Source organism: Ovis aries, chromosome 22, assembly GCF_016772045.2.
Source record: "Ovis aries strain OAR_USU_Benz2616 breed Rambouillet chromosome 22, ARS-UI_Ramb_v3.0, whole genome shotgun sequence".
NCBI classification, from domain to species: domain Eukaryota; kingdom Metazoa; phylum Chordata; class Mammalia; order Artiodactyla; family Bovidae; genus Ovis; species Ovis aries.
In genome coordinates this window covers 40075863-40089557 of record NC_056075.1, presented here as the reverse complement: position 1 = coordinate 40089557, position 13695 = coordinate 40075863, and the positions used below count along the sequence as shown (strand labels likewise).

At 47.5% G+C, this 13695-nt stretch overlaps 1 protein-coding gene across 1 annotated transcript in view; it reads right to left on the bottom strand.

Annotated features, from left to right (window-relative positions):
- Positions 1-13695, bottom strand: part of PLPP4 (phospholipid phosphatase 4) — a 145540-nt gene that overhangs the window by 78999 nt on the left and 52846 nt on the right. The window contains exon 2 of the mRNA XM_042238552.2: positions 7037-7145. Within this exon, the coding sequence (XP_042094486.1) occupies positions 7037-7145 (109 nt within the window). The remainder of the gene's footprint in view (positions 1-7036; positions 7146-13695) is intronic.

Genomic DNA, 13695 nt, shown 5'->3' with positions numbered 1-13695 from the left:
CATACAATATTTGTGTTACATTCTTATGATTATAACGTCTCAGGATAACAATCAAACGGGATTAAATATCTCACAAATCTACAGCTGGGCTCACAGACGATGGTGGGAGGCATGGGCGTGGGAGATGGTAACTATTAAATGATAGTGTTCACAATTTGGGAAGTCTCCACACTAGTCAATGTTGCTTTCTGGAAAGGGGGCTTTCTAACAGGACTGAGGCATGGCTGAAAGATACTTTCCTTCATTAAAAAAAACACCAGAATTCCTCCAGAATGTACACAGTCTATCAAAATAATTGGAGATGTCCTGCAGATATGCAAGAACCAGACCGCTAGAGCTCAGAACATCTTAGGAACACCTCTTTGGGAGCAATATTCACAGACAGTTCATGAGACAGGAGAAACCCTTCTCCTTACAGGCTGGTTTCTTTGTGACCACAAATGGTAGTAACTAGCTTGATGAGCCTCCTTATTGGCCGTGGCCCTGAACAACTTAACATCAATAAGTCCTGTCGTCATGGAGGGTATTCAGAATAGTGGGGCCCAGGTTTCAGGGGAGCTGCACAAAAGGAGATTCAGAACTGGAGCAGAGGAGCAGAGGATTTACCCAGGGCAGCTGAAAAAGGCAACAGCAAGAGTTCCAGCAAGTCTGTGAGTCTACACCAGTGCTTGGGGGTCTCTTCACCTGCAGCATTTGATACAAGGCTGCATCCCTCAGACCCTCTTATAGGACAGGTCTGGAATCTACATTGTGTAACAAGCATCTCAAATGACTCTGGTGACTGAGAAACACTGCATCGGCTCTGATTCACACATTCAGTGTTTAGAGAGCGCTGGCTGAAGCTCAGCTTACCTAAGTCCAAAGATAAGCTTAAGGTCAAAGAAGTCCCGGGCTTTTGGTTTCCTCTCACTTTGGGCACTACAGACCAGCCATTGCCCTCAAAGAGGAGAGAGCAGCTCACTGAACAGTGAACAGTATTGCAGCAACCCCGCCAACAGTCAAACCATAAATACGAGAACAACAGTGAACTGAAGACGTGCTGTGTGCTGTGCTTAGCTGCTCAGTCACGTCTGACCCTTTGTGACCCCACAGACTGTAGCCCTCCAAGCTCCTCTCTCCATTCTGGTGGAAGTAATGATAGCTCTCCTCTTCTTGGGCCCTAAAATCACTGTGGATGGTGACTGCGGTCATGAAATCAGAAGATGTTTGCTTCTTGGCAGGAAAGCTGTGACAAACCTAGACAGTGTGTTGAAAAGCAGAGACATTACTCAGCCGACAAAGGTTCACATAGTCAAGGCTGTGGTCTTCCCAGTGGTCATGTACGGTTGTGAAAGTTGGACCGTAAAGAAGGTAGAATGCTGAAGAATTAATGTTTTTCGAACGGTGGTGCTGGAGAAGACTTCTGAGAGTCCCTTGGACAGCAAGGAGATCAAACCAGTCAATCTTAAGGGAAATCAACCCTGAATACTTGCTGGAAGGACTGATGCTGAAGCTGAAACTCCAGTATTTTGGTCACCTGATGTGAACAGCTGACTCATTGGAAAAGACCCTAATGCTGGGGAAGATTGAGAGCAGGACAAGAGGGTGTCAGAGGATGAGATGGCTGCATAGCATCACCGAAACAATGGATATGAACTTGGAAAACTCTGGGAGATGTGAGGGACAGGGAGGCCTGGCGTGCTGCAGTCCATGTGATCGCAAAGAGTTGGACATGACTTGGCAATTGAACAACAATAACATATACATAAACGCACACACACACGTATATATGTATGCTATCGGCTGCTTATCTGGTGGCTCAGATGGTAAAGAATCTGCCTGCAATGCAGGAGATCTGGGTTCAATCCCTGGGTCGGGAAGATTCCCTGGAGAAAGTAATGGCTACCCATTCCAGTATTTTTGCCTGGAGAATTCCATGGACAGATTAGCCTGGTGGTGTGAGTCCCTGGGGTATCAAAGAGTCAGATAAGACTGAGCAACTAAGTATCTTAGCACATACATGATATTAACATAAAAGGAAAGGAAAGTGAAGTCGTTCAGTCATGTCTGACTCTTTGTGACCCCATGAACTGTAGCCTACCAAGCTCCTCCATCCATGGGATTTTCCAGGCAAGGGTACAGAAGTGGGTAGCCACTTATTTCTCCAGGGGATCTTCACAACCCAGGGATTGAACCCAGGTCTCCCACATTGCAGGCAGACACTTTACCATCTGAGCCACCAGAGAAGCCCGCTATTAAGACAGATTTGGAACCCCAGAGAAAATATGATTTGGGGAGGCTTCCTCTCCAAGGTTCCAGAGGCTGCCTCCTGGGGATGACCTTGAGCTGGACTGTTCTGACCAAACAGGAGATGGGGCGCCATGCGGGAGCCCCATGGCTTCAACCAGGAGTGCAAGCTGGAGAATGCAAGGGCCATATCTTGTGCACCCACCAATGAAAGCAACACAAGGCAGGCCGTCCATCCCCAATCCAGACAATGGGTGACCCCTGGATGCTGATATAAGGCACTGTGTTGCCAGGATGCTTCTGAGAATCCACCAGGCATGACACCAGACACAAAGCTTGTCTCCAGGGAAGGGCATGAGTGGCCAAGAACTTTTAGCCACCAAGCGGATTGAAGCCGGGGCACCTGTTGTTAGGATGTTTTAGCCACAGAATAGCTTGTCACTGGGGGTTAGTCACATCAGACAAAACAATGGGCCCAAAGTGACTGAATTTTCAGCATCCAACAGGAAAGCATGTATGCTGCATGATGCTTCTAACAACTCAAGACACAAGGCCACCTGAGAAAGGCCCTGTGGTGGGCAAACAGTCACAGCCTGTCACTGAGCTGGGAGCGCAGACTTGTCAAAAGTGTCTGAAAACTCAACTACCACGAGCCAGCTTGGTCTCTTTTCCTTCCCTCCTCCCCACAAGCTGATTTTATTTTTATCTTCATTAGAAGCATCCTATTACAGAATAGAAGCTCCTGTTATTAAGTCAACACAGTACCAGTAATACGCTACGGAAGTGAATCTTCTGGACACATCATGGCCAGAGGAAAAAGACTGATCTTGGGCAAAGGATAGATCTCAGGCAGATTTTTTAAGTTAAGAATTTGGGAAACACCTCCTCTTCCCTCAGTTCCCTGAGTCTTGCCTGTCCTTCGAGGGTTTTTCTGTGGTGCTGAATGGTCTGACTTGTGTTCATGTCTCTGCCCCCACTAGACTAGAAACCATACCTAGTCAGCTCTGCACCTCCACTACCCACCACCGTGCTTGGCTCTAGGAAAGTGCTTCATAACTTTCTGTTGAATTAAGTAATAATTAACTAACTTGAAGTTGTCCACACTCTGCCTGTACCCCTGCCTCCCGCTGCCCCCTTCACCATGCAGTACTCCAAGCAAACTCCCATTCACGGGGCCCCACAGCCTGGCTCCCCTGTGTCTGCTCCTTGACACCTGCTCTTCTGTGTGTGACAGGCTGCGCTCACCACTTGTCCACCTCCCTTCAACCTCCAAGAAGGCGGCACGGCTGAATGGCTCCAAGAGTGTCTGCACTCTGATCGGCGGCGTTCAGACCCTGGTCCAGCCACTGACGGTTGTAAACCTGGGATAAGCTGCTTAATCTCATAACAGTTTCATTTTCTCCACTGAAATGATGGGATCACAAAAGTGCCAACCTCAAAGGATTCTGAGAGAATTCACTGAGATGCTATTCGTAAAGTGATGAGCACAGTTACTATATTCAAGAGATGCTAGCTGCTGTTGTGACTACTATAGTGATGAGAAGGAGGAGGACAATGATGAGGATGGGGATGAACGTCCCTAAAAGTGCGCCTGAGCCTCTGCTCCACTCTTTCTCAGATTCCACCTTGCTTCAGGGTACCATCGTCCTCACGAGCCTGCAGGGGTCAAGTCTGATTTGACTTCACATCACCTGCAATTCCTATGGCTTTCCTCACTCTGAAAGTGTTCTCTGGACAAAGACACTGCAGGCAACAACAGAGAGGATACTGAACAGCAATAACGAATACCAGCTGAGTAGTCTTCCTACACCAAAAGGCAGGCTTTCAAAGATGCGCTGATACACTCCACATGTTCAGAAAGGAAGCATGGCCTCATCTGAATAAGGAAGTGGCTGATAGCCTGGGAATATCCAGCAAATGTTAAAGTCAAGACCCAGTATGTGAGAAGAGAGTTCTCAGCCTTCCTCTCTGGTCCACAGGAGCCCAGGGCCATCAAGGGAAACAAGCTCTTGGAATCCCATGGTCCAACCACACCCAAGTTTCATGTTGACAGATACACTCACCTTAGCTGATGGTGCCAAAGACAGAGAAAATGCCAGGCAGTGGCTTCCAGGTGATGTCATTACCACTTACTCCTCACTTAATTCCCTAACCTTCTGATAATATTTTTGTAACATTCAACCAAGTAGCTCTTTTAAAACAGACATGCACACAAATAAGCATAACTCCAGAAACACTGATTTCGCAAAGAAACCTGGATTCACAACAGCTGCCTTTAAAAAACACTTTGGTTATTAGAAAGTTTGCCCTTGGAGTAAAACATTCTAAACAAAAGTAGAGGAGACCCCAGGATTCTTTATGTGTTAAGTAATGAAACTGGAGCTTTCTAAGGAAGCCAAGTGATTTTTTTAAAAAACATTGAAAATATGTTCTCTTATATATTCTTTTAGAAACACCATAAGGTTTGTAGAGATCAAAAGCAGACAAATGATATCTTATATTAAACTCTCAATAAAACCCAGGAGAACAAATCTAATTTATGTGGTGACAAAGCATTTCTCATCTTGCGTTGCGCATACTCTAAATGTCTCTACTGCTTTCCTTGTGTTATTATGGAGTCGCACTAAATCTTGCGACCGAATGAATGAAATTCATCAACAACTATTAACAAAACAAAAGGTTGAACTTATTTCATTAGGAGATTAGAGGGTATGCATCAGTGTTTGTGGCTGAATGCCCTTCTATTCTCTGAGAATCACAGCACTGAATAACTCCTTTACTGCCTCCTTTCCTCCACTGCCAACATGCAAATGTGCTCCATCCTATTTGTGTCTGCAGCCAGGATATTTGTGGCATTTGTATCTAGACTTCAAAACAATCCATTGTTCATAAATCTAGGACACAGCCACAGATTCATCACAACATCCCATATGAACAGGCATCTCCAAATTGGGTTTTACAACACACAAAATGTGAAATCTTTGAAAATGGGGATAAGTGATAAACAGAAGGTCCTCCTACTAAGACCATGGAGTAAGCTAGTGAGGCACATGCTCGTTACTTTATTTCTAGGGTTTATGGAAGATGTGAGTTGGAACAGAAACGGGAAGAAAAGTCTGATTTTAATACACAGATGTAAGGCAATGCCCAACTCACAAGAACCCTACATTATTCCATTTCCCTGATATTCACAAAAATCTGGTTTATTTTCCAGCAGGAAGGTAATTATGAAAAAGCAATAAAAATAAGTCTGTGATGTTCATGTATTGTTCTGGACATTTGAGGATGTCTACAGACACAAAGATCTTTTCCAATCATCTTTGAAACAATCATTGGTGATCTTTCCAATCACGGATGAACAAGATTTCCTCCCCAAATCAGAGGGATTTCTTTCAAAGTGCAAAAAATATCCTTCATGTGCTCTATAAAACTCTGGAACACACACTTGAGTTCCCAGAGACAGGACACATGATGGCTGGTCAATAGGCAAAAGCTTCAAGCTACAGCATTGCCCATCCAAAAGCTACATTCTTGTTCTGTAACAAGACCAAGCTTCAATATTTCCTCTGCCACAGAAAGGCCTTAAAGCAATTCTCCAGGAGCTGCTGAGCCTTAGCAAGGAGTCCTGACTGCAGGACTCCAGACTGCAGGGCAACCTCCTGGCTGAGAGCAGGGCTCAGAGCTGGCTGCTTGGGTGCAAATCTGGGCTCTCCCACTCTCTAGCTTGTGTGGCCTTGGGCAAGCTCTCTCATCTCTTTGGGATGCAGGTCTGCATCTGCAAAATTCAGACAATAATGACATCTTCCTCACTGGGAAACAGTTAGTTCAGTTCAGTCGCTCAATCGTGTCTGACTCTTTGCAACCGCATGTACTGCAGCACTCCAGGCCTCCCTGTCCGTCACCAACTTCAGGAGTTTACTCAAACTCATGTCCATTGAGTCAGTGATGCCATCCAACCATCTCATTCTCTGTTGTCCCTTTTCCTCCCACCCTCAATCAAGGTAGGTCTAAATGAGAAAATCCTTCCTAAGCTTTCAGCAAGCGACCAGCACATAGTAGTGTTAGCCACTCAGTCATGTCCCACTCTTTACGATGCCATGAGCTATAGCCCACCAGGCTCCTCCATCCATAGGATTCTGCAGGCCAGAGTACTGGAGTTGCCATTCCCTTTTCCAGGGGATCTTCTTGACCCAGGGAACAAACCTGGGGCTCCTGCTTTGCAGGTGGATTCTTTACCACCCGAGCCACCAGGAAAACCCGTAGTAGGGAAAGTGTAAAAGGCTGTAATCAACATGGAGTAGAATGAAGAGGTAAAATTAGTCCCAATATATCCACCAATTATTTGGGTGTTAGCCCATTTATCCTAGAATCAGAGGCGCTATCCAGAGTTGAGTCACACACAGTGGTCTCATCATTGGTTAACTGACCAGCCAAACCCAGAAAAGCGGTTAACAGAGCAGTCAGCGGTGTCTGAGGATGGCTAAACTGAGATCTGCTTTAAAAGACAATGGAACAGGCAACTTTGTTCACTAGTTGCTCATCTTATTCTACTCTAAGTATTTGGAAACAGTTCGGGTTTAGCTCAAGTAAGCAGGGCCCTTCTTTTCCAAAGCCTCGGGCAATTGCTTCTCACATGACCAAGCGGTGAACCCTCCTGATCTGGAACTGAATTTTAATTTGTTGGGCCATTCACCTCTGTTCTTCAGGCTGCTCGCCGTCATCAGCAGGGGATGGAAAAACAGAAGTGAAAACCCATGTGGCTCACACTCGGGTGAGGGGTCCCATCAACCATGAAATCAAGGGTACTTACAAACATGAGGCGGGTGGGGATGTTGTCTGACTGCACCAGGGGATTCTTATAGAGCCAGATCTCTTCTGGCTGGATGACTCTCTGGAAGGGATCCAAAAACTCTGTAAAACTGAAACAAAACAAAGAAAGAGGCGTGAGGGCTGAGCATTGGGGAGGAAGCAGCTTACGCAAGAGCTCAGAGTGGACAGACTGGTCCCTGGGGAGGGAAGGACAAGCTGCCCAGCTGATGGTTCGCAGGCAGCTCCAGCAGGGGAAAGATGGAAGAATCACCAGGACTGCAGGGCCTTTTGTCACCACCAGCCTGCTAGGACCAGTGGCGGGCATAAGAGAAGAGCTGAGAGGCGGACACACAAAGACCCTAAGAACTCGGGCATCCAAAGGGAACTGGGAGTTCAAGTCCAGAATGGTGGCTCGGACTGGGGCAAGGCCAGGCCAGCAGCCGTCTCTGGGGACAAAATGGACTTGAGTTGGAGCGAAGGGGATGGAGCAGCGGGCAGGACTAGAGCAAAGCACCCGCGGTGTTCCTCCTCCAGGTTACTCCAGATGGCGCCCCTCCACCATCACCACCACTAGGGGACAGAGCGAGAGAAAGAAGCTTCCAGAAAGGAGAAGGCTGGGACAGGAGAGACAGCAGAGGAGAGGAAAGAAGGAAGGAAGTGGGAGGGGGATGGGTGACTGCTGTTAAGGAACCAGAAAGCTCTAAGCCTCCACCTCCAGACCCCTCTCTCACCCTGGGAACCTGCAACACCCAGGTGGTTGAAAAGAATCACCACCAAGAGAAAACCTGCAGGGAAGAACAACAGTTTAGCCAGCTTTCAGCCCCTGGGCCCCCTCCCAGCTCTCCAGCCCAGTTCTCCAACTGGTGAATCCAGTTCAGAGTGGCTTTAGATGTGTCTGGGTGAGTCAGGGCTTGTGTGCCAGACTGAGGAATCTGGCTTTTGAACCAAGGAGGAATTTGGCAGAAAAGCATGGAATGAAATGAACAGTGGTGAAGACGGAGCATTGGAGCAGAACAGAGGAGGGAGGCAGAGACAGTGGGGAGGTGAGGGCAGCTGTCCCAACAAGAGATGCCTGCAGAGAGAAGCAAAAGGCAGGGCAGAAAGTGGGAGAACACGCACAGGCGGGGGCAAGGGTGATGGGCAGAGCTGAGTCCAAGGGCTCTGGCTTGGGTTTTCAGGAAATGGGGTACCATTGCCAAGATGAGAAGGAGGGAAGCTGGGGGATGGGAGTTGGAGGTCAACAGTCGTCTCATCTAGGAGACCAGCCAGGTGACTAACAGTCCCAGTTTGCCCAGGACTCTCATGGGCTTCCCTCATAGCTCAGTTGGTAAAGAATCCACCTGCAATGCAGGAGACCCCAGTTCGATTCCTTGAGAGGAAAGATCCCCTGGAGAAGAGAAAGACTACCCACTCCAGTATTCTGGCATAGAGAATTCCTTGGACTGTATAGTCCATGGGGTCGCAAAGAGTCAGACATGACAGCGATTTTCACTTTCACTGCTGGTTTTAGCACTATAAGTCCTATATCCCAGGAAAACCCCCAGTCTCAGAAAAAACCTAGATGGTGGGTCATCTTAAAGCCATTCCAGCCCTGAGACAGAGTCAGCAGTCTGAGGGTCTTGGTTTCTGCCCTAGATTTGGGGCTTTGCATGATCATTTGTCTGTATGCCCAGCTACACTGGGAGGGCAGGGAGGCTGGAGTCACTCTCTAGGGCTATGTCCTCAGAGTCCAGCAGGGTGGAACTCTCAGTGACTCTCCAGTGCCTGCAGAATCTACTGCTGTCTGTTCCAGACTTTGAACAGTTGCTACTGTTAAAAAAAAAAAAATAGCCTCTGTCTCATCAGCCTCACACTGAATTCTATCATGTCTATATCTAAACAAGACCTAAACTTCAATCTGTCTTTTGTGTCTCTATGTACACGTCCCTCCCTCTCTATGTCTCCCTCTGTTCCTTTCCTCCCCTCTCTCTCCCCACAACTGAGGCTTTTCACGTTGTAAAACTCTGTCCTTCTGTCCATGTATTTATGAAATTTCAAGAAGAAAGTGGTGCTGGCCCCTGACTGTTTCACTCAGCACTCAGCCCAGAACATACCTACTATAGGATCTTATTGCAATGCCCTGAGACCCCTGCATTGATGTGTAAAGTAATTTCTGCTCACAGCCCTCCAAGCCTCCTCCAAGACACAAGGGTTCATGCCATCTGGGTGCTGGGAAACCTGCTTTCTGCCCGAGCTCCACCATTAAGCTGCTCTGGCCTCAGAACAACCCACTTTTCACTGGGCCTCAATGTCCTCACCTGCAACCTGGTGCATGAGTGTGTGCATGCTAAGTCACTTCAGTCATGAGCGACTCTTTGCAACCCCATAGACTGCAGCCCACCAGGCTCCTCTGTCCATGGAATTTCCCAGCTAAGAATACTGGAGTGGGTTGCCATTCCCTTCTCCAGAGGATCTTCCCAATCCAGCGACTGAATCCTGTCTCTTACATCTCCTGCATTGACATGTGGGTTCTTTATCCCTAGTGCCACTTGGGAAGCCCCCTACAACATGGGAGGTTGGATTAGGTCAGAGGTGACAAATGAAGAAGGGTTAGAACCTTTGGAAACACCCTACCCCAGACCTATAGCCTTGGTATGGACTGGGCCTGGTACATGAATTTTAAAATATTCCCCAGGTGATTCTGAAGGGCCCAGCACTAAACAAGAAAATTCTTCAAGATTCCCAGCACCCTTGTCCACAAGAAGAGAAGACTTAGAAATTTAGCTCTCTACATTAACAATTCTTCCATCTGCTGAAGGACAGGCACTGGAGTCAGTCTCATCCATGTTCAAATCCCAGCCCCTGCTGTGTGGCTCTTAGTGAGTTCATTAACGTCTCTGAGCCTCAGTCCAGCCATCTGTAAAATGGGCACACCTTACAGAGTGGAAATAAAACTTAAATGAACGAATATAAAGTACCTAACAGAGCACACACAGAAATCAGCATTTTGTCGCTTTATCATTTTACTCTAGCCTCCAACTGCAAGTTTTTACTAGATAGTTTTCTAGTAAAAAAATGTTTTCTAGACAGTTTTCAGGCTTTTTGGAGGGGAGGGGCATGGTGGTGGGTGGATTTCATTTTGCAACAACCTACTCACTGCACTTGGGTATTTTAAAAGCATTTTAAATATAACTAAGTAAAAAGAATTGTATTTGCAAGTTATTTTAAAGAGTATGTTGGCATCCCTGGTGGCTCAGATGGTAAGAATCTGCCTGCTATGTGGGAGACCTGGGTTCGATCCCTGGGCCATGAAGTTCCCATGGAAGAGGGCATGGCAGCCCACTCCAGTTCTTGCCTGGAAAATTTCATGGACAGAGGAGCCTGGTGGGCTACAGTCCACAGGGTAACAGAAGAGTTAGACACGATGGCGTGACTAACACCTCAAGAATATACTTATGAAACCTAAAGCTTCCAGAATACTCCAGTTACTCTGGATGCATAACAAATTACCCCAAAACTTAATGTCTTAAACCGCTTGTTTTCTTTTGCTCATGATTTTGTGGATCAGGAAATTGAGACGGGTCCAGCTAGGCAGAGCTCACTTCATGTGGTCACAGCAGTTAGACATCAGCTGGGGCTGCATCACCTGAAGGCTTGACCAGGATGGACATCAGGATGGTCCATTACATGGGTGCTGGCTGTCAAACAGGAGCTCAGCTGGCAACCGCCACATGGAGCACTGCACACATCTCTCCAGCACGACAGAGTCAGCATAGTCAGAATTTTTCATGGCTGCTGGCTTCCTCTGGAATGCAGGTCTCAGGAGGTCCAGGCGGAAGCTGAATGGCTTTTCTGACCCAGCCTCCGAAGTCCTGTAGCATCACTGGGTGACAGAAGGTCAGCCCCGATTCAAAACAGGGGAACTGACTCCACCTCTTAGCAGTGGTGTGGCAGAGTCCCATTATAGAAAAGCAGGTAAGATGAGAGATAGGGCTTCAGCCACCTTTCAAATACAATCTGTCACCCGTAGGCTGTCATCGTTATAATGGTCTTGCAGCCCCTACTCTCAGAGACCCCAGAACTCTGATCCCCATTTCCTCTGCACACAGCTGGCCACAGGGCCAAGGAGCTGGCATGCCACTGAGCCCGGTCCTTCCTCATCTCATCTGTCGCCCAGGGGACACTATCCTCATGGCGATTTTTTAAAGCCTCGTGCACCCAGCCTATCACACGACTCCTCATCCCACCCTGAGTGGCTGCAGCCAGAACGCATCTGTCAAGGAAATCATATCCTCTGGGAGCAGCACACCAGGAAAGATAGATGTCCGTTCTCCCCGCACACCCGCCACTGGCGTCTGCCTCCGAGAATCCAGACAGCGAGACAGCTACACAGAGGACGTGAGTTTCAAAATGCAGACGGGAGCAGAGATGGGCATGCAGTAGAATGGAAAGTTACAGAAATGTGAAAGGGTGCCCCCAAGAGAGGGCATGCCAGGCCTGGAAACATCCTTCCAGGAACTCTTTGTAAAATGGGTTGGAAAGCAGGAAATGAAACCTTGCTTCCAGGGGAGGAATTCAGGCATAGGATCCGACTGTCTGCTCAGCAGGGCTCACTATGCACTGAGGACCTCCCCTCGGCCCCCCAGCAGCGTGAACGATCAGGGCTTCCCAAACAAGAATGCACCCAGAGACCTCTTGGGGACTGCTGATACAGCAGGTCCAGGCTTGGCATCTCCAGCAAGCTCCCTGAGGATGCTGATGCTGCTGGTCTGTGGACCAAACCTAGAGTCACAAGAGGCCACCATATCAGCACCACCTTGGATGGAGATGTTAAAAACACAGGAACTGGACTTCCCTGGTGGCTCGGTGGTAAGGAGTCCACCTGCCAAGCAGGAGGCATGGGTTTGATCCCTGGCCTGGGAATATCCTACATATCATGGAGCAACTAAGCCCATATGCTACAACTACTGAGCCAGCGCTTGACAGCCTGGGGACTGTAACTACTGAAGCCCACACACCCTAGAGCCGTCCTCTGCAAAAAGAGAGGCCACTGGGATGAGAAGCCCACTCACCATGCACCACAACTAGACAGTAGCCCCTGCTTGTCTCAACTACAGAAAAGCCCGTGTAGCAACTGACACCCAGCACAGCCAAAAAGAAATAAATTATGTTTTTAAAATGCAGAAACCTGGGCCCCAGCCCAGATCTGCTGACTCAGAATCTTCATTTTTCACAAGATTGCTGTGAGCGCTATAGTGGTACAGACAGAGTTCTTGGGGAAAGCCCATGCTTCCCAACTTCAGCCATTTAAGAACCAAGGTGGGGGGAGAAGAACCAAGGGGGCCAGTTTTGCTTGATCTGCTCTCCACTTGCACTGTGACTTTTCTTCAGACTTTGTAAACTGCAGTGAGTTTATTCTAGAAGAAACCTGTTGTCACTGCTGAGTTATGGGATTGGCATTCCTTTTATAAATCATTGGTAAATGTTAAAAGCAGGCTATTAAATTCTACCTTGATGTTTTTGCCTCTGGGCGGAGGCTGGCCTTCTCTGTGAGGTCAACAAGATCATTCCCTGCAAGATGGGAGGATAGAAGGAGAGGAGGCAGGATGCACAAGCCTTCTTCATGATACAGAGTCAGGTGGATCATGCCCACAGATAGCGGAAATTCGCTTTGTGAAGCCCCTACCATTATCTCCAGCACCACTTGCACCACAGAAGAGGCAGAAAAAAGATGAAAAGCAAAAATGATAACTCAAAAGCACAGCAATCGGAGGCCATTCACTACAGAAGAAATAGCCCCAAGAGTCTTAGGACCTCCTGCCAGCATCAGCATAATGACTTGACTATGTTGATGATCCCAGCATACCCCAGGCCAGTATAATGACCTATATATACCCTTGAATTTTCAGGAAAACGCTGAAGGAAGAGGAGCAACTCTTTGGCCACTGGGAGGTATGTAAACCCACTTTGCTTACTTTTATTTCCAATAAATATAATGCAAAGAAAAACATCTCAATGCCCAGAAAGGGTCTGACAGACCCACCAATGCAGAGTTCCTCATACTCTGAGGCTAAGAATCAAAACTATCCCCCCTGTGAATGGCCTTTCCCCATCACTGCAGAGACTCTTGAAGAAAGAGTCTTGGTGTGACAGTCGGTACCCCAATTCTGTGGCTAAATGTCCCATTTATCCATTTTAAATCCAGACAGGCTTAAGAGTGGAGGGGACTTCTAAGACTTCATCAGACTTAATGACCAAAAGTAAACAGAGAGGAAGAACAAGCGCTATGAGAGAAGGATGAATGTAAACCTAACAAGTCAGAAATATCACGTATTAATCATTTCAAAGAAAATATGTGAGTTAATGAGATCCCATAGGTGTGAAAGCAATGTTTTCTGCATTGGTACTGATCAACTCTGATTCAGCATCCAGGACCAGTCCAGTCTCAAACTAACTGACTTCTCCCCCCATCAAACGCAGTCACTGAATCGTAACTATTATCAAAAACATCATTGCCCTTAGCAGTGATTTGAAACTAAAATAAAATGAGTTTCCCTGGTGGTTCAGACGGTAAAGCATCTGTCTGCAGTGCAGGAGACCCAGGTTTGATCCCTGGGTTGGGAAGTTCCCCTGGAGAAGGAAATGGCAACCCGCTACAGTATTCTTGCCTGGAAAATCCCA